Below are 21,893 nucleotides of genomic sequence, written 5' to 3'. Positions count from 1 at the left end.
ATACAAAATATGCTTTGAAACCAAAGAACAAAAAACATTTGTGTTTTGAAATTTTGAAGTCTCTAAAAATGACTGAAACTTACCCTTATTTTATAATTACTGTCGTTATTGAATTCAGTAAAAAGTTTTAAGTTTTATATCGTAAATGTAGTCCATAAAGTAAAATAGCTGGGTGTTGAAAAAGGCCTTTCAATAGATTCGTTAGTATTTCAAAAACTAAGAGTTCTAACTCTGAGTACTGAATAAACTGTTTTTTTTACCTAAAATTACATACTAAACGATTTGTGTGGTTGATTATCGTATAAAACTGGCAACTATGCCTTCTGAACTTTAAGCTACACACAAGTATTTTAATTTAACTATTTCTACTTATAAAAACCGTTTACAAACAACGTTAGATTTTTTCTAAGCTATATTAAGACGTTAAACTATTTAGCTGATTGATTTAATTTTTTGAAAGTTTTCGACTAATTTTAGTAACCAAAAGATTTGCTTGCATTTCAGCTGATATACAGTAAAGATAATAAATAAATGTTATTCATGAACATACTGTACGGGCTAATATTACTTTTCAAGCATTGCTAACATTATTTTTGTTTATAATTATTTATTAAATTTAAAAAACACTTAGCTTAGTAATTTATAAATATGCTATAGTTAAAAATTTTAGCTATAAAAAGATCAAATCTTTAAACTTGTTTTTCTAACTGCCTTGCTTTTTTTTTAAGTCTTTTCCGTGGTACTTTCCCAAATAGCTCTATCCAGAAAACTTTACTGAATGAATAACTTGAACAAAATAAAAAAAGTTGTAGTGAAAAAATAAACAAGATCAGTCTATAATTGGCTTGTACATTTAAATTCTAGTCAATTAAATACAAATGCAATGTAATGTTAAACGTTTTTATTGTTAGTTTGTTTTTAAAACTGATAAGCTTTTTGTAAGAGTTGAACATAAGCAGTCTTCCTTAACAAATAGAAGAACAAAAGAAAAATGACACTCACAAATATGGTTTTAATTAAAGTATAGTTGCTATTGTTGAGATAAGAATATCCAAAAATACTTAATCTTTTTATTTTAAGTTAAAACACACAAATGTTCTTATAGTGTTAAGAATTCTCTTTTTCTTGCAAGCTGGAAACCCTGCCTCTTTGTAAAAAAAATGAACAAGTGTATTATGGAAGATGTTATTATCTTATCTTAACAAACAATGGGGGTTTGAGCTCTATGATTTTCTTACACTTTGTAGTTTTTGTTATTAAAACTTCAACCTTTTTATTTTTTTCAAACCAAACAATTTTTTAAGGTTGTTTTCATAATTTTTTGTTGTTTAAAAATTGAACATTTAAGGGTCAAGTAAATTACATATGGTGTGTTATACTTGCTTTTTCCCAGAAAATGTTTATTTTTGAACAAAGTAGAGTTTGAAACTGATGTTTTTTTTTTATCATGAAACAAAAAATGGTAATTAACTAAGGCGGTGTTGCACCAATATCAAACTGAAACTGTATTCATACTCAATAAGTTTATGCTCTAAACCAGAGCTCGGCAAACTGCGGCCCTGAGCCGCATTAAATCTTTATTTTCAATCAGTTTAATATTTTAATTTTCTCAAAAAAAAAATTAAGTTTTAGTGTTAACTTTTAAAGGAAAATTTATTGGCTTTTTTTTATTTTGTTAATGAATTGTTAAAAAAAAATATACTTTAAACATATTTTATAAAACAAATAAAAAATTTCTCTTTGACCTGCCCACCCCTGCTCTAAACCATAACATAATAATGTGCTTTTAAAAAATAAATACATCTATAAGGTACACGTTTTAAAAAGTACTTATCCGTGTAAGGTATGCATCCGCATAAGGTACACACTAAATTTTGAATTAACACAATCATCTATTATATTTTTGAATAATAAAGCAAATAACAATTTCAAAATAATGCACACACACTTATCCTTATATTTATTGGTGTTTTTGGAAATTTTATTGAATACTAAATAACTATAACTATTTAAAGTGGCCTTGTATCAACCCCTTGGGGGCCATAAGCAGCAAAGGGGCCATGAGGTCACAAATTGAAATTTACACTAGATATTACACTTACTTACACTAGAGTTGATGAAGAAGAGCAAAAAAAAAGGTCTTAAGTACTTACATGTTAGTTCTGAATATGATGGTGTGACATGATTTAGTCAATTACTCAAAATCTTTATTAAATGTTTATAAATGAAGTAGTTATAGACAAAGTTTGTAAATACTTTAATACATAAGGTGTATAATGTTTTACCATAAGAAAATGCTGTATACTTTTATAAAGTAATTACTAAAGCTAAAATTTAATAAACTTTAAAATATGAAATATTTATTTTGATTTAAGATTAATTTTATGTGTGTCCTTTTTCAGTTTTGTTTTCAATATAAGAACATAAAATTATGACTGATGACAGTAACAGTACTTTAACGTTATTTTAATAAACTTAAAATATAACAATTACTTGAACATAAGTTTGTCTTTACCATTTATATTATGAATAACTTCATGAGCACTTAATTCACTTAATTGCTTTTAAGTAGTATAATATATAATATTTTTTAGATTTGTTTTAATTTCATTATTAATGACTATTTGTGCACTATTTTTCTACTAAAGTATTTGACTACATGACCTGAAGATCTACTAGTACATTTATTGCTATTGTTATTCATACCCTTCAAAAAACTATACATTTTAAATTTATGAGATAGGTTTAGAATAAGTATGAATTTTTTTTAACATCATTTAAAGTTGGTAGCTTGCAAGTAGTCTAAAACTAAAAAAATGTTTATATAATTTTCCTTAAAAGTAATATTATTTTTTTTATTCTTAAAAGTTTAGCTTAGCAATAGTACTGCTTTTAAAGTAGTAATGAGTAATTGTTTAAATAAAGAATGATTTAAAGAAAACACAGTTTTACTTATAGTTTTTTTTTACACTTCCTTAAATTATGCTGACTTCTGATATTTTAATATTTAACAAATTTGCAAACTTTTCATCAAATTAGTAGTGGTACAAAAACTAAGATTTCAGTTACTAGAAAGTTCAATAACATTTTAATAAAGGTTTAAGTAAAAGTTTCCAAAAAAAATCTTTTGATTAGAAAAGCTTATGCAAATTTTATTTTTTCAAATTTTTTGAAAGATCTAAAAAATTTTGGATATTTGTAATTTTGTACCTGTTATCAAATAAAAAACTAAGTATTTTTTACTTATGTTGTTCTATCAAAATTACAAATAGTTTAATCACTAAGTGTGAATATAAAAAAAAAATACTCCATTAAATTTTTTTCAAGTATAAATTTTAAACAAAACACAGTATTACATATACCTACTATTGCTAAAAAAAAATTAGGTATGATTAGTTAGTTCATTCTACTAAAAGTATTTGTTATATACATAATGAATTTAGATATCTGTAATTCAACAACTTGTGTTATAGTTTAAAAAAGTTTGCATAAACTCTAATAAGGAAACCTATATTTTATTACTTGAATCTCTTTGAATAATTGTGTTAGTGTTAAATTTTATGTGAGGTCTCCAAAATTTACTTTATATCTGTTAAAACAACCACATTAACTTCTTAGAAAAAATTAACTTTTACAAAAATAAAGCAGATATCTGTGCAAATTTATTAAATTTATTAAATTTTTATTTTAAAAGTGGTTGTGGTAATAAAAGTAAAAAAATAATAATTTTATACAAAGTTAATACAAAGTTAGTTTCTATTGCTCTTTTCTGTGACGTTTTATTAGCTTGAGAATATCTTTACCTTAAAAAACTTACAGTTTACAAAACTTGTTTTTCTAAAATATGGCATTTGAATCTGGTAGACCACAACTTACATCACAAACAAACTAAAACTGAACAATTATAATTATCAATTTACAAACCTATACAGCAGCAACTAGTGCTAAACAGCGCCTTCTACTATTTTTTTTGTTGAAAATTCACTTAGGACTTTTATTTTTCAGCATAAGAATTTTTATTGAAGTTTTATTGAGAAAGTGTTCATAGATTTCTTTCATAACTTTAAACTTATGATGTACTAGCAGCTTTTTTAGTTTTCAAACTTGTTAATCAAAGTATAATAAATAGAATTAAAATTGTTTTGAAACGTTTTGTTATAAGAGCAGTCTAATTTCAAATAACTTTAAGTAAACATGTAACTTTTTTCAGCTTTATAATTAAAAACATAACAGACCATTTTTAAAAAACAAACAAATAAACTTTAAAAACTTCTTTTTTTTTATATTTCATTTATACATTCACTTTCTTTTTTTAGAATTAAACAAAATAAACAGATGGACGACCAATTTCACACATTGGACTACAAACAGGCCATGTTGGACTTCATGGTCATGTTCCCGTCCATTGACAAACAGGTACTTAATTTATTTTCAATCAACATTCAGGTTGTTTTAAGGTGTTTAGTAAATAAATATTGTATGTAATCATCATAAACAATAGATAATAAACAAACAGGTAACACACTTGAATGTGTATTGTACTATTTTTAAATTGTCTAATCAAATTTTTCTTTTATAAGTTCTAAGAAAGTATTTTAGTTAAATATAGTATGTAATTTAACCATGTTTACCATGAGTATTTGATTAATTAACAAATGGTTAAGTTTTATATGAAAACAACTAGTAAAAAATTATTAATTTACAACAAACAGGTTATTGAGTGCGTACTGAGGACCAACAAGGGCCACGTCGAGACCACGATTGACCAATTACTACAAATATCAACAAGCGGCACCCAACAACAAAACACTCCTAGTAGGGGAAGCACCTTCTTCTCCGACTCTCCCCCAATGAGGAGGCCTCCTTCCCCTCCAGTCAGAAGGGAGGAAACCCATTTTCCTCATTCTGGTGCCCATGGTAACAGGGAAAAGAAAAAATTGTACCACACAGTAAACAAGTATTCTCCTAAAAGGGAAAACACCCCTAACAGAGATTTCAATGACTTCACTCCGCCTCCCCCCTTGCCAAGGTCACCTCCGAGCTACTACCCACCCCATCAGAGTTACTCGCCACAGCAAAGCAGTCGGAGGAGTTTCAATCACTCCGCACACAACAACTACATACACAAGCCAAGCCCCCAACATCACCACCAGTCTTCATCCAAAGATTTTTATCCTGCAGAGAAGAAGTTGCCAATCAAAAAGAGCTACCCTAGCACTTCGGCAGGCCACAACTTTCATTATGGGGCTGGTGAAAGAGCTGGTAATTTCCAATACGGGGCTGAAAAATCAAGCAGTTTTCAGTATGGGGAAAAGGCGCCTTCTTACAAGTCTCAAAGCCACAGAGATTTCGACTTAAACAACGGGTACAGTATTAATTCAAGACCCAAAACTTCCCCTGTTCAGAAATACCAGGGTGACGGTTTTGACTACAACAGCAGGTATGGTATTGACAAAAAGTCCCCATTCAGAGAAAGTTACCAGGACCCTCCAAAAAGTAAATACAGGGACTGGAACCCACCCATGCTTGGGGCCCTACCTGAGGATTTCCTGAGGGTCAGGGAGTCCTTTCCTGATTACCATAGCAAACCCTCAGGTTTCACTGAAAGCAGGGGGCGCAGTGATTCAGGTTCTGCCACCAGAGGCAGCATTAGTGACCTTGACGACACAAAGATTGCTCAATTGTTGTCGTGCCAGGAGTTCTTGCAGGAACTGAAGATGAACAAGACTTTCATGGCTGAGATGAAGAAAATGATGAAAGCTGATAAGAAGAATAAAGTTTGTATATTGTTTTGATAAGTTTAAAATTTTTTTTTAACTGGGTGGCCAAAAAAACTTGAATTTTGAGAAATATTGAAAAACAAACCTGAATTTAAAGAACTTTAACATGTAAAGTAACGAAATTTTGTTCAATCAAAAATCTATCATATAGAAAAAAATATTATCAAAAAAAACTTTTTTTATTGAAAAACATATTTAAAGTACTAGCTTTACAGTATCTTTCCAATGTTGTTATAATATTTAAGACCTTAGATTTACTTTTTGATTAAAATGATTCAAAAAACTTGTTCTTTAAAAAACGTGGAAGAAATTAAGACATACTGGGAAGTTATTCAAAAAATCTTTGACAACCCTATAATAAGTTTTGATGATGTTTTATTAAGTTTGTTCGTGTTATAAAAGAGCCATAATAGTTAAGTTTTACTACTTAAGAGATTTAAATTTAAACTAAACTTTTTTTAATTTTTACAGTAAACAAATTTTTGATTTATAAAAAATAAAATGTGTTATAATTATTTTTAGATATAATTAATTATCAAGTGAAAATCACACACTCATTCTAAATAGAACTTTTTTTGTTAAATTCCAAAACTTTTCTCAATAATCCTGTGCATTTTTACTCAAATGTTTTCTGTTTTTACAGAAAAACAAATTTGATGACAAAGCACTCAAGGAGAATTTGAGGAACATGAGCAACTTTGCCAAGACTTCGTTCTACGACGTTGCAAGGAAGTTTTCAACCAAGAAAAAATACAAGTCCATAAACAACCAGAACTATTCGTTCAACGAGAACTTTGATGAATTTTAAACTAAAAATAAACTTTTTTTAAAATTTTATTATATTTGTCAACTGCAGAACTGAGTTTTAAGATTTTTTAAAAGTTGTTTCTGCTAATTAATTTTTATTTTACTTTGGATGAGTATTATTGAAATAATACCAAAATTTTTGATTCACAGATAAAAAATTTTGGAATTTTTATAACATCTGCACTTACTAAGAAGTAATTTTTTGTGTGCATCAGAAAGATTTATTTTCCATAATCTCAAAAAGTTTATTTTTAATTTTTCTCATTTATTTTACTACAGTTTTTGGTATACTTTTGTTTTAAATATCTTTTGAGATTATTTTCTACTGTTTAAATTACACCAATTGTTTCAACGTTTTGTTGCATATAGCATTGCTTTTTAATATGTTGCAGTTCATTTGAACTTGTTTTAAAAAAGGTGCTCAATAAGTGTAAGTGTATATACGTTTTGCCAAAGCTAAGCTTTTAGATTGAATAGTTTATAGCTGTTTTTATTTGATATTACACATTTTTTGTTAGCATATTTTTTGGCTTTAAAAAATAAGCTTTCTTTTAAAGTAAGTTTATTAAAAAAAGTAAATAAAATTAACTGAGTAAAATATTTTTTTTTTCTAATTATCTTTGAGTTCAGTTTTTTACTAAGAAAACTTGCTATTATAAGTTTTATACTTCATTAATGTCATTGAAAGCTTTATTAGTTTTTACAAGCTTGAAAACTGTTTATTTTTGCACAACTTAATTTAAATACTATATTTTTCAACGTTCATTAACCAATAAAACAACTTTTTAACCTTAGTTTATATAAAACTCTAAATAGTAATAATACTACAATAAAAAAGACGCTTTTAGCTTAATTTCAAAATTATTGCATTAATAAAGTTATACGTTACAAACTTACTCAAAATAAATATAAAGCTTTTTTCTTTACTGTCATTTAAATATCATTTCATTTACATGACTTTTAGCTTTAAATTTTTAATACTCTCATTAAATATACTTGCCATTTTTTTATTGCAGGTGACTTTTTTCGTTTGTTCTTTTTATATTCCTTTTTTCATTAATTTTGCCTGCTGAATTAATTTTATTGATTTTTTTTTTATAATGTTTAAGTTTGATTTATATCTGAGTTTTTAGTTCATATACTTTATCTAAAGATGAGTTTAATTTATACTTCAATAATAAAACTAATTACTGCATTATAAATGTTTAGCCTTTCTCACTATTGATTAATATAGAAATAAAAGTGTGTAAAATTTTATTGGTGAATTGTTGTGTTATAACAATATATTTATTTGCATAATATAATATGTTTTTTTTCAAGTGAATGTACAATAAAAATAGAAATTTTTAGATGTTAATTGTTCAAGAAAAATACAAATAATAAAAGTGTTTGTTTTACAACTTTTGATGCTTTATGTTGTTTCAATACATTTAGACTAACAATTTTTTTTCTAAAATTATCATTTTGCTGAAATAAGTATTTAAACAATAATATCTACCTACCAAATGCATTTATTTTACGTATAATTAATTAAATTAAGTAAATTTTGAATGTATAAAATTTATCTTTTTATCAAAATAATTCAAGTAAAAACTTCATCTTAAATTTAATATTTTTCTACTAAAAAACGTTTAGTATCTGTTTTGAAGTATTTTTCTCAAAATCAGTTATTTAATTCAATGAAAATTTAAAGCATTAATATTTTAAACAAAAAAACATTTTTAAATCTCTCTTTTTTAACAGATTAATTATTGTTAATTAAAATGTCTGACGAGGATATTCCCCCGCTGAAGTACATCGATTACAAGAAGGTTGATTTCGAGAAAGGAGAAACGGAGATTGATTGGAACAATGAGGAGATTGCCGTTGAGTTCTTGCTGAATTTGGTGGGACACAAAGTTACAGGTTTAAATAATATATATTTGTATAATAACAACAAGTTATACAGTATTCTTCTTTTATTGCACTGACATATGTTTCTGTGTGTTAACGGATTAACACACTTCAACTGAGCTCTGTAAAAAATAAATGCTGTAAGGAAAGAATAGAAGCTAAAGTAGGTGTATACATGTGTTCATTAAAATTAAAATAATTGCTATAGATTTTTAGAGGTTAACAGTTAAAAATAGATAAAATACTTAATGTTGAATCCGACTGTTACAAAGCTATATAACATTTGTAGTTATTAAGTCTAAATTAAATAAAGTAAACTAAAGTACAATAAAATAACAAATCATAATATAAACTACTTACATGAAATGGAAGGAAGAACTAATTCAAATAATATTATTTTCATGAACACATGTATACACCGACTTTAGCTTCTATTCTTTCCTTACAGATTTTTTACAGAGCTCAGTTGAAGTGTGTTAATTCGTTAACACACAGAAACATATGTCAGTACAATAAAAGATGGATACTGTATATTTTGTTGCTGTTATATATTCCAATAAACTTGTTTCACTTGGATCTTTTGTTAAAAAACTCTTAAATTTATATTTTGAGTAGTTATATATTTGTTTATTTATTTATTCAAAACTTACACACTAAGAAAAGTCTATGTTCATACATACTTTATACCTATAATCTACTTTTGTTTTGTGCGACATAAAGTTAAATGTTTGTATAGTTTGTTATGTATTATTTTTTATGTGAACTAAATAGTTGTAAGTTGTGTTCATGTTGAATTTAGTGGGACACGAAATTACAGGTAAAAATATTGTGTATATATATTTAGTTATAGACTTTGAACCCACGCACTGTACTGTGCATAGGTATTTTTTTATGGCAAAAGTAAACAAAACGTGTATCTCATGACTCTTCCATTTGCTGTATCTGATATTTTTTTTAGTTTTAATACTTTGTGTGGCTACAAATGCAACTAAGCATAATAGTAGAAATATGCTTTGTACAATAAACAAGTTTGCTGAAAAATCAAATTTGTACAGAACTTTTTCTTCTGTACACAGAATTGTTAAGTTTGAGAACCAACGATTTATCCACTTAAAATTGGAAACGTACTTAAGTAAGCGAAATGTGCTTGTTTCAAAAACAGTTAAAATCAACAAAAGTTGGGTTGGAGACAAATAAATTAAGATTTGCCCATAAACTTAACCTGCAATAGAATAATGAAAAAAAGTTAGAATTTAATTATTATTGTGGTTAAGTTACATTAAACACTACTTTTTAATTTTATTCCTGCTAATCAGCCATACTTTACATCAAAAGTGTTTTATAGTAGTCAGATGATCGGTAACAAGACAATTTAAATTATTAAAAAAAAAATTTAAAGGGTCACAGCTCAAAAAGTGTTACATATTTCAAAAAGTTAAAAAAACAGTTGTATGTCTAATTCATAAGATTATAATAATAATGATAAATATAGTATTTATTAAAAATAATTTAAAGAACTACTAAAAATTAATGTTTAAGTTATATATTAATTTTTGAGTTGTAGCTCTTTTATTTATTTTTTTAAGAATTGTCTTGCACCCAACTGATCGCTATAGAAGAATTATTTAGTAACTTGAAGTTGTCATACATAAATGTTTAAAATTTATAGTTATTTATTAACACTTAAAAACAACTTTTTTTTAAGAGTTATCACTAAACTAAGGTTAACTCTGTTTGTATTTATTCAAAAATTGGTAAGACTATATTTAAAATTTTAAGTTTTAGAATCACTTAGTTCAATAAAATATATATTCAATTTTTTCAAAATTACAACTGTTGTTTTTCATTTTATTTCTTAACCTTAACAACTCTTTGACTCTTTTTTTAGTTAAAAAACAATCAATACGTGAAAAAAACTGAGAAAGGTGTAAGAAATTAATGTAGTTTTTTTCGTTAAAATTTAAATATTTTTATAATTAATAACTCAGTTTTATTAGCCTAAAAGTTAAAAAATCTGAAAACTTTAACATACTAACAGGCGAAAGCAAGCGTTTTAGTTTTAAAATTAAATTATACATGGTTTTTACTTAGTTTTTTAAAGTTTTAATTTTTTGTCAATATGCTACCACTCTAATCAACACATTATTGCCACTTGGGAAAACATTAACATGCAAGTTCAAGTTTTTTTTTATATTAACTTATATATCGGCGTTTCAAGTTTAAGTTTACTTGTTGTTATAGTTGTGGTCAAAAAGTTGTTTGAGTGCAAATGCTTTTATTGTATTTTCATCTTATGAGAAAACAAAAGTATTATTTGAATATAGTAAAATGTTGTGTTTATTTTTACAAGGTGTAAAAATTTGATTTTTGTTGTCATACTTTGTAAAAATCTCGAAAAATTATCATGTTAATTTTTGGCTTTGTAGTTCTTAAAAAGAGCAAGAACATGATCTTTTTTTCACATGTGTTAATTTGAAGTTAGTAAAAAGGTAATATCATAATTTTTGTTGTTATAAACATACGGTCCAAGTTAATCTTAAACAAAACATTATTTGTAAGTAAACATAAGTTATCAACTTACTACTTATGTTGTATACATATTTTCAAACTTTCTTAAATGCTTAAGAAATTTTTGAAAATTAGATTTAAAAATCAAGTTGTGTAAAGACAACATTAAAAAATATATACATCTTCCACAGGGTTGACACACACTCAAGCTACTTTAAAATGCTAGTTTTGAATTTTTTAAGGTGATTTCAAAAATACAGGCTAGTTCAACTCATTCTTTTTATTTATTTAAGATTGTCAAGTCTGAGTAGTTGTTGTTTTTATTTTGAAAATGTTTTGTAACTAATAAAGAATTTTATGCACTCAATAATTTTCCCACCAGTTTGTATTTTGAAAAAAATAATGGTAAACACAACTTTTAAGTAATTTTTGTCACTTTAAAGTAAAGTTATGTTTCAAAACTTTCTAAAGTTGTTACTATCTTTAGAATTAAAATTTGTTGTTTATTTAAAATAAAAATTTAATCTTGAGTATGTTTTGAATATTTTTAATTATCACTGGTTTTCTGTGCCAAACATATTTATTTGTGATGCACATAGTTTAAAAGTCCTGGTATAGTTAATGTTTTTATTATAATACTAGATTGAAGCATTCTAATAGTTTAAAACAATAATAATAATTTAAGATGCGTATTTAGATTATATTTTGGTTTTATGAAATATAACATGTTAATTGTAAAAACAATAGTTTATGTTGGTTAGTAGTCGTTTTTTTTTTTAATTTAACCTTTCTATTTAACAAGTATAAACTCAGGGGTAGAAAAGTATGTAAATATAAACTTATATTCACCAAAATTTCATTAAAAACTAATAAAAAACAATGCAAATAGTTTTGTAAACTTTGACAGCCAATATTTTTGTTATAACATGTTTTATAACCATTCTTACAATTAAATTCGAGTTCATTTTTGTGAATTAAAAAAAAAAATATGTTAAATTAAAAGTTGTTTGATTTTTTGTTAAATGAAAAACAAAAAAATAATACAATTTATAGGTGTAGAGAAACACATACTGATGAACCACATCCACCAGAAGTTCATCAAAAAAACCGGCATTGATGTTGGAACCACGCAGCTGTGGACCCAGTTGAATACAATGTATGACCTGGAACAGTTGGTTAGTTGTATGTGTTGTAGTTCAAAAATATGAGTATAAATCAGCAATTAATACTTACAAAACCCAATAGTTGAGTGGTGTAATGCAGTTATGTCAACATATAGTATGAACAAATGTAAGTATAATTATATTTGACCAATTGAACACAACGTATGATCTTGAACAGTTTGTTGACAATATAAAGTGAGCACATTTACTATCACTGAACAGTTTAAATAGTAGTTGAAAATATAAATAGTAATATACAAGATTGCCACTTACTCAGGATACTTCGAATTTGTAGAAAAAACTCCAGTCTAGATTTTTAAGCTTTTTTAACTTAGGTTAGTTTTATTTTTTGTAAATCTCAGAAAAGTCTGCCTTATATTAAAATATATAATTTTTCGTGTTAAAACTTCAAAAAGTATTGGTGGTCGTATTAATAGTTTAAGTTTTTAGTTATAACATAATGGTCTACAAACGTGTTTATTAAGTAATTAATTTTATAATATATAAAAAGCAAAGACCAAAAACGTTAACATAATTTAAATTTCACTGAATATATTTTGTACTGGTAATTATCAATCAACGCTACCAATAACATTTAGAATTGTATAGCAATATTAAAATAATATTGAAACTTTTCTACATCCTAGATAATCTTCTATATATTTTTAGTCTCAGTATTATGTATAAAGTATTTGTACTTATGATATTTAGTAAAGAATTTTTTTTTGAAACTTATTTTAAAGTAACATTTAGTATAAACACTTCATTTGACCTTTGAAAAAAAAGTAATTAATACTCTTTACTTCTTACTTTTAATTTGTTAAATTAGATGGACTATTTTAGATTTAAAAACTACAAATATTTAGTGATATTTTATTACTAAGATCTTTCAAATTTATGAACTAAAATGTCTGTTCCTCAACAATTTAATTTGAACTGAGGATCTCATTAATCTCATTGATTAACCGAGTGAAACATTGTTTTATGAAAGAGTTCGTAAGTTAATAAATCTGTGTTTTTCTCCTTAAAAAAATTAAAACTTTGATTGTTACTCAGTCTTGAAATAAGCTAAAAGTATGCAATTACTTTGAGCTTAACAATTAAAAAGCAAACTAAAAGGTTTTTTCAACTTAGATTAATCAAGACTTCAATCTTACTAGAGATTTGCTTATTAATAATTTATAGATTAAAAAATTTTACTGCCTTATATTTTTCACCAAACGTTAGTTTTTAATATTTTTTTAATTATGTTCTACATTAATTTTGTATAAACTATTTGGAAAAATGTATGTTGCTGTTTAAAGATCAAATTTTTTATGAATCATCTAAACTCTAATATTATGTTTTCTATAAAATCAATAATGACCAGAAGATTAAACTTACTTTTAAATTATTAATAAGATGAGTTAGTTTGAAGTAAAAAGTCAATACCTGTAGCATTTTAGTTGACTTATATTTAACTAAGAGTTTTACTTGTTTATTTACAACTAAATTAGTTTGACCTAAAAATTTAAAAGTTTTTATGAATTTAAGTGAGTAGAAATTGTTTCTCATATTATTAGATTATTTTATCCTACATTATAGTAACGTTTTTTATATCTTAGAAATGTTCATATACCTTTTACCAATAATAACAGTTAATGCAAATAAAAAGTAGTATTTTTAAGCCTATATACACTTAATAATTTATATTGTACAGAATTTTTTGTTTTGTGTTTGAATCTTCTACTATTAAAAATTTTTAAATGTTTAAGAACCGCTTAAGTAAAGTATGAGTAAAAATTAGTAAAATAAAACTTTTTAAAAAGTTTACGAATGTACAAAGAGTCTTTCTTGCTGAAAATTTCGTTAATATAAATAATTAATAACGAGTTTTCTTTCATAAGTATCCGTTAAATTCATAACTAAATTCTAGTTTATTATTCATGTTACAAATTAACTATTGATGTTCAAGAATCATAAGAAACCAAGTATTTGTTTGTAGCTATGTTAAAATAGACAAAAAAAACTTGGAAGTTTTTTCTGTACAGCTGTTAAACTGTACTTTTACAAAAGAAGAAATCTATATGTGTATGTTTGCATCGCGTAAAATTTTATTTTTGAACTTTTATTTATATCATCATAAAAATTTTACTCGAGTCTTTGTTGAATAATATATTTGTGTTTTACAACGAAAAACTGTAGTATCGTTGCTCACAAAAAATTCGCTGTAAAATTTTTGCACATGGAAATTTTGTGTTGTTTGATAAAAATAACTTGATGAAATTTTTAACGGCTGCAAAAAATGTTTTAATTCAGAATCTAAAATTAAAATTTTATATAAATCCCTATTTGAATTCAGAATTTAATCTATTAAAAAAATATTCTAAGTTTTTTACGAAGGAATATTCTAAAAATTTTTACGCAATTTTGTATTCACATTTGTGCTTTTTGAGAAACATTTGATTTGAGTATAAATATCTTAATAAAAGTTGTTTAAGAAGGAATTGTGTAAAAAAAATTCTTTTAATTTTTATGCAATACTATAAGCACATTTTCGTTTTTGAGAAACACTTACGTACTTGAACTACTTTACAATCGTTTCGGGGAAAATGTGCTACTCAACTTACTACTAAAATATAAAATAAGGAAATTGTAAGAGGTTATGAGTTTAAAATGAAAGTTGAAAATTTTTATTTATTTCTTCTTTTGTCCAGTAATAGTTAAATTATGCATGCTAAAGCTACGATGTTCACATAATATAGTCGTAATCTACTTACTATGTAGTGTATGAACTTTAAAAATATATAATTAAAAGTCACAATCAATAATGTTTATTGACATACAAAAAAGTTTTAAATTATAAAATACATGAAAACTGTTCATTAGCATGCATATATTTTTAAAATTAAGTTTAGAGCAAATATATTTAGTGTAAACCTGAATTTATTGTATATTGAGACCTAATTTAAATTTACAAAATAGTTTGAAAAGTTAGTTCATTATATTCCATTAAAGTTTCAAACATAATTAGGAAACAAAAAAGTAGATTAAAACTGAAGTCTTGAATTTCAACCAAACCTTTTTGAAGGCTGATATATTATCAATAGTTTTTGTTTTTCTGCTAAGTAGAATTATTTTAAATTTTTTGTAATTATACAACAAAACCACTTATAATGCTATTTTTGAAAGTTTTTTTTGTAAAAAATATTTTTTCATTAATAACTTAGTTTTAAATTTAGGTAGTGTTTTTCAAAAAGTTGCGTTTAACTTTCAATAAATAATCGAAATACTTTTTGTACAAGCAAAAGTGTAAATTTTAAGTATAAACAGGCCTTTAATATTTTGGTTGCCTCATAAAGTTAATTTATATACTGAGTTTTTGATTTTTAGTTTGTTAAGCATCCAAGAATTTTGTGTTAAAAATGTTCAGCAAGTCAGTATTTACCAAAGTCAAAAAAAAATTGGCACAAAAATATTATTTACATTTTCAACTCTTTACTAAATAATTTTTTTTTTAGATTAATTATATTTTTCAGTTTCTTAATTAAATATAATGTTATGTTTTAAATTTGTAATGAGATTATCGTTTCTGACTAGCTTTCCATTATTTGTATCTTTGGTTAAGTTTTGATCAAAATATTCATAGAACTCTTTGTTATATATTAATCTTTGTAATTAAGCAGTATTATCTATATTTGTTATAGTTTTTTATTTTATCCAGAATAGTTTAAAATATTTTTCGTGATAACTTTGTTTAGTTTAAAAATAAAATATTGGTAAGATTTCTATATATACCACGTTTGAAAGTTTTCATCTTTAATTTATTATTTCTACAACAAAAATTTTACTAAAACTTTGGCAATTTGGTAAAACCAAACAAGTTTGTTTCATTTTTTATCAAAATTTTATTCTACTTAAACAACATACAAAGTTTAAATGTGTATAATTGTAAATTATTCAAATATACAAAACAAATTATAAATCGGAAATGTTTCGTTTTTATATAGCTAAAAAGCACGTTGTGACTGTGAGCCTGAATTTTCTTTTATCTACCAAAATATTTATTGCTATTTTTAATATTTGTTTTTATATTTTGCAGGAACATTTTATATTTTCACAGGAATCTCATCAGAATCCTTCTCCGAATTTTTTTTTATTTCACAGGAACATTTTTATTTTCAATGAGAATCACATGTCTTTTCACAAGAACTTTAGTATTTCCACGGGAACTTTTGTATAATTTTCACAGGAACTTTTAAATTATTTTTGCAGGAGTCTCATCAGAATCCTTCTCCTAATTTTTTTTTCACAGGAACATTTTTACTTTTTATGAGAATCACATGTCTTTTCACAAGAACTTTAGTATTTCCACGGGAACTTTTATATAATTTTCACAGGAACTTTTATATAATTTTCGCAGGAGTCTCATCAGAACCTTCCTCCTTGGGACGACGCTCGTGTTGACTTCCAGCTTCCCAAGGAACTTCTCCCGACTCCTCCTCCCGTTACGCCCTCCAGTAGCAAGAAGGAGTTTCTCCCTCCGAACAAGAGGTTTAAGGAGGAAACGACCGAGACTTTAGGGCAGATTAGAGTAAGGGCTGGCGACTTGGTATACTCACAATTCCCACCCACTTTTTATTTTTTTTACTGCCACTGTTACCCCTTACCCTCGGTCGGTAAGCGGCTCTTGGATTTGATTGGATGGGAACTGTGCGCGGGTTGGAGCTGAAGATCCCCCAGGCAACTTATGGGCCGCGGACCGGATCCGACCCTCCATGCAAAACCACTTACCCGCGACGTATTATTAAACTTCTTTTTAATGTTTTTTTTGAATGAGATTTTGTTGTTAACTGATGTTCTTTTTATTTTTGAAAGAAGCGTTGTCTTTTCACAGAAACTTTTAAAATATTTTCACATGAGTCTCATCAGAATCTTCCTCCTAATTTTTTCTTTTTTATTTCACAGGAACATTTTTATTTTTAATGAGAATCACATGTCTTTTCACAAGAACTTTAGTATTTCCACGGGAACTTTTATATAATTATCACAGGAACTTATAAATTATTTTCGCAGGAATCTCACCAGAACCTTCCTCCTTGGGACGACACCAGAGTTGACTTCCAGCTTCCGAAGGAACTTCTCCCGACTCCTCCCGTTACGCCCTCCAGCGGCAAGAAGGAGTTTCTCCCTCCGAACAAGAGGGTCAAGGAGGAAACGATCGAGACTCCGCACAAAAACAACGACGGTTTGTGACGTCATAATACAATTTCTTAAACTTTTGTGTTAAGGTAGATTGTTGTACAGTAAGAACGAGTTTGGTGAATACGCTGCGACTTTTAAGGAATTTTTAAAAATGTTAAAAGTTGCAGTTTCAAAATGTTAAAAGTAATTAAATTTTAAACTTATTTTTATAAGAATTGGAAAGAATGTCTTGTTTTTTTTATTATTCAAAAAAACCGAATCTAGTACACAAAACATTGCCTCATTATCACTTAACACTTTCTTTCTAAAATCCAATACGCTTCATCTGGCATGCGAGACATATAAAACAAGTTGTATAAACATAAAATTATATAATTTTTATATTCAGTTTCTATACTGATACGCGTGTTAGTTAAATTTTTTAAGGCTTTTTTATAATAGGGTCGGATTTTACTGTTATAAATGATTTAGTTACAGCAGTGAGTAATTAGTTATCAGAAATTAATTTTTAAATATCTGAAATTCATTTTAATAACTAGCCAATAAAGATTGTTATCAAAATGCAAAGAATTATATTGTTCAGTGATTAAAATTAATTTTTTAGCTAGTGGTTGAACTTCATTTGTCATTAGATTTTAAAATATTTCAATTGAAAATGTAAATGCATACTATTTACTACAGTTTAAGTAGTAAGTATAATAGATTCATTTTAAAAAACCTAAAGGACTATTTAAGAATTTACTTTATTTGTAATATATTTTTGTTATTAGATTAAAAAATAAAAATAAAATTGTGCTTTGTTTACAATTATATCTGATTTGTTCTTTGTAAATTTCCATTAATAATTCAGTAAACTTTGATTTTATAAATAATTAAATAAGCGAAAAGGGTTTTCTTACAGATTTTACTTGTAAATAATTTATTTTTTAAGTAAATTTGTTAAGCCACAGTAGCTTTGATAAATTAATTTTTGTTGTAAAGTAAATATTATTTTAAATTATTCAGTACATAAAAGTTTAGTTAACTTGTTTATTTTTTCTATAGAACTTTAACTAATTTAATTATTTTTGTCTTACACTTTGTCATACTAATAAACTTTTCATATATTTTTCTGTAATTTAAAACCTTTACAAATACAAAAGTATTGGTTAAACTAAGCTAGTTTCTATAGAAGTGTACTGTACATTGAATTTTGTATAATAAACATAGGTAATAAAAAATAACAAGATGAAACTGTTCTAATAATGCTTTAATTATTTTTTTAAGTTCTGAGAATCTACAGAAAAAAATAAGTTCAATGTTTATTAAACAGAAAGATATAAAACTGTGAGATTTTAGATATAGAAAGTTAATGTTAATAAAGTTATAAACTTATAAAACTGGAAGTAAATTAAAGTAGTTTTTTATAGTCTATAGAAATAACAACAACATATTTAGATTATTTTTTTTACTCAAAGTTTACAATAAGCTTTATTAAAGGTAAAATTCTAAATGTTGTTAATTATTTTTAAACTGTCAACCATCATCAGTTACTATTACAGATCACAAAAATTAGTACAGCAGGTATTTTAAAATAAACTAAATTAAAAAAGAATGTTTTATTTAACAACAACCCTAAAACGCATCTTAAAAACTTCTCATGTAATTAAACACTATTAAAAAAAATTTTAAAAACCAATAGCACAATCTTTTTTTTTCCACAGCAAACAGGAGAAAAAATAGATCCTAAGACATCTTCTTTAATATCTTTAATAACAGTGTAAAAGATAACACTAAGAGTTTTAAAATTATAAACTTTTTTTTTGTGTAACAACCTTAAAACCCATATTTAAAACCAATATTAAAACCATATTCTTACCTTAGACTTAACTTTAAACCAAAAATAGACCCAAAAATTTTTGGTATTAAAAACCTGGAAAAAATTTTGAAAACCTGGAAAAAATTTCGAAAAAATAAGTGGCAACCCTGTTTTATATAACAACCTTAAAACCCATATTTAAAACCGCTACATGAAATAAAATTTTTCTTTAATTCCTGAACTATTTTAAATTCAACAGCGAACAGCAAGAAGAGAGCAACCAACCCTCACAAGACTCCCTCCTCAACCAGGTCCAAGGACCACTCGTCGAGATCCAGCTCCTCCAAGAAAGACCACAAGAAGGACCACCACGGATCGAGCAAGAAGGATCACCACGGGAGCAGTAAGAAGGAATCGAGTAGGAAGAGACACCTGAGGACTCCCAACACGGGTTCGACCAAGAAGAAGTCGAGGAAATGAAGAAAATTATGAAAAATTCCACAAGTTTCAGTTTTAATTAAATATGTTAAAGTTCTAAACTTCAGGTTTAAAATAAGGTGTAGTGAATATGTCACATGCATATTTTTGAGTATAAAAATTTTAAGACTGTTGAAAAATTATTAAGTTCCACAGTTTTTTGTTTAATATTTAAGCGAGTTTAAAGTAAGATAGAGAATCTCATATGTAATATTTTGAATATAAAAATAAAGTGAGGGAGTTACGTTAAATTTGTTTTCTTCTGATAAAGATCTCAATTAAGTTGTGTTTTTGTTAAGGGGCAGCAAATATGTAACACTTATTTTTTTGAGTATAAAAATGAGGGCAGTTATATCAAACTGAAATACTAAATTTCACTTAAGTTTACAATTGTACCTAATTTTTTTAACTTTTCTTATGTTTTTAACAATTTTTTGTTTTACTGAAAAAATATCCTTGTTAGTTCTACATATCAGCGTGTAGATTAATTTAAAGGAAATTATTTAAAAAGTGTTTTCTAAATTTTTTAGTTAAATATTTTAATTTAGAAATTGCAGTAAAGATAATTTACTTTTATGAAGTTTTGAAAAACAGTTTTATCATGTTTATAAAAAATGTAAACATTTCTTGCTTTCTTTTAATTCTTTACATTCTTATGTAGTAGTTTTTTTTTAGCATAAATTTAATGTAAAATGTATTAAATCATCATGTAATTTTTTTCTGGTTTAATTTTTTTTGTAAGAATTTCTAAATGCTAAATGCTCGCATTAAATGTTTCAATTATATATGTGTAAATAAAATGTTTATTTAAAAATTTTTAGCATTAGTTTTCGTACAGCTTGTATGAAAAATTAATGACTTAGTTTGTTTGATGAGGATTAATTATATTATCTAACATTTATTTTAATATAAATCTATAATATTCAAGTTAGCTTGAAAAGTTTTGATTTTTAAACTATTTATACAATACTTTGCGACATCAGTTTTTAAATATTTTTAAATATAAGTAAGATTTATATTAAGAGATAATTTATAATTGTATTAAAACAAAACTTTTTTTATACTTTTCATTAAGTATTAGTAAAACATAAATTAGTTTTAAATAACTTGCTATCTGAATTTATAATAATAATGATGCCAATTAATGTAAAAAGTATAATTAATTTTGGGAAAGTAACTATTTCATATTCTATTTCGATGTTGTTTTTAAAGTAATATTTAGTAATATTTCAAATAATTTATAAACTAGTTTTGTGTTAAAAACTTAAGGGCAGATTAGAATAAGGGTTGGCAACTTAGTGTACTTTAAATACAACCCACTTTGTTTTTTCTTCATTTATATTTTATTTGCTTTTTTATTACTATCACTGTTACCCCATACCCTTGGTCGGTAAACGGTTCTCGGATTTTATTGGGTGGGAATTGTGCGCGGGTTGGATCTAAGCGTCTCCCTGGCAACTTATGGCCCGCGGACCGGATACCCAAACAAAACCACTTGACCGCAATGTATTATTTAACTTTAAAAAAATATATCTAAATGAATTTTATTATTAAGTGGTGATCTCTTTTAATTTTGACTGAAGCATTGTTTTGAAAATAAAATCTAAAAATGTTGGATGTAATACCATTCTCTTTACCAATAAGTTGACATCTTTAATTGTTATGCTAAAAGATAATTTTTTCAAATGCAATTTGTGAAAAGAACTAAAACAGATATTTTTTTATAAAAAATTTTTTGATTTTTGCATTTAGTTTGACTTCAGAGCAGATTAACGATTATTTCGTTACAGATTTACTTTAATAGAGTTGTTTTTAGTTTTCGGAGTATACTTTTTCAAGACTCCTCAACTTTTTCTAACAAATCGGAGGAATTTTTCTGGCCCTCTAACTAAAAAATTTTCCCACCTAAAAAACGGCTAAAAAATAATAGTATTTTTTTTAGGTTTTATAACAAAAGCTTGATTTTTTATCTTAAAAAATAAACTTTATTTTTGTCTTCAATTAATCGTTTATTAAAGACATGGTTGATAAAAAATTGTACAGTTTCAAACAAGTCTCCTATTTATGCAATTTATAAAAGTTAATCGTATTATAAATTAGTGGTGAAGTATAAAGCTGTAAAAATTTATGTGCACTATAACATTAAAGTTTACACATTGGGCTATAAAACGTGTAAATAGTTTAAAAAACACAGTTCATTTGTTGAAAATGTGTCTTAGTAAAACTTACTAAGAAATTAATATTAAGAAAATTTGCCACAATTTTTGTGTGCACTGTATCTAC

General features: G+C 25.7%; 2 protein-coding genes across 2 annotated transcripts; both read left to right on the top strand.

Annotated features, from left to right (window-relative positions):
* The first annotated feature begins 2,097 nt into the window (after window positions 1–2,097).
* LOC145844057 (uncharacterized) lies at window positions 2,098–7,084 on the top strand. Its single transcript, XM_082951394.1, has 4 exons — window positions 2,098–2,155; window positions 4,336–4,416; window positions 4,713–5,777; window positions 6,424–7,084. Exons 1-4 carry the CDS (start codon window positions 2,117–2,119, stop codon window positions 6,586–6,588), a joined length of 1,350 nt encoding a protein of 449 aa, XP_082807520.1. The 5' UTR covers window positions 2,098–2,116; the 3' UTR covers window positions 6,589–7,084.
* A 1,252-nt stretch (window positions 7,085–8,336) lies between these two features.
* LOC145844448 (uncharacterized) lies at window positions 8,337–20,083 on the top strand. The gene is made up of 4 exons (XM_082951849.1): window positions 8,337–8,492; window positions 12,042–12,163; window positions 17,207–17,378; window positions 19,393–20,083. The coding sequence occupies exons 1-4, from the start codon at window positions 8,351–8,353 to the stop codon at window positions 19,611–19,613; spliced, it is 657 nt and encodes a 218-aa protein (XP_082807975.1). The 5' UTR covers window positions 8,337–8,350; the 3' UTR covers window positions 19,614–20,083.
* Window positions 20,084–21,893: the final 1,810 nt, after the last annotated feature.

The sequence above is a fragment of the Thalia democratica genome, chromosome 9, assembly GCF_965202585.1.
Source record: "Thalia democratica chromosome 9, ktThaDemo2.hap1.1, whole genome shotgun sequence".
Classification (NCBI taxonomy): domain Eukaryota; kingdom Metazoa; phylum Chordata; class Thaliacea; order Salpida; family Salpidae; genus Thalia; species Thalia democratica.
Note: the sequence above shows the minus strand (reverse complement) of the source record. Positions and strands in the feature narration are given on the sequence as shown.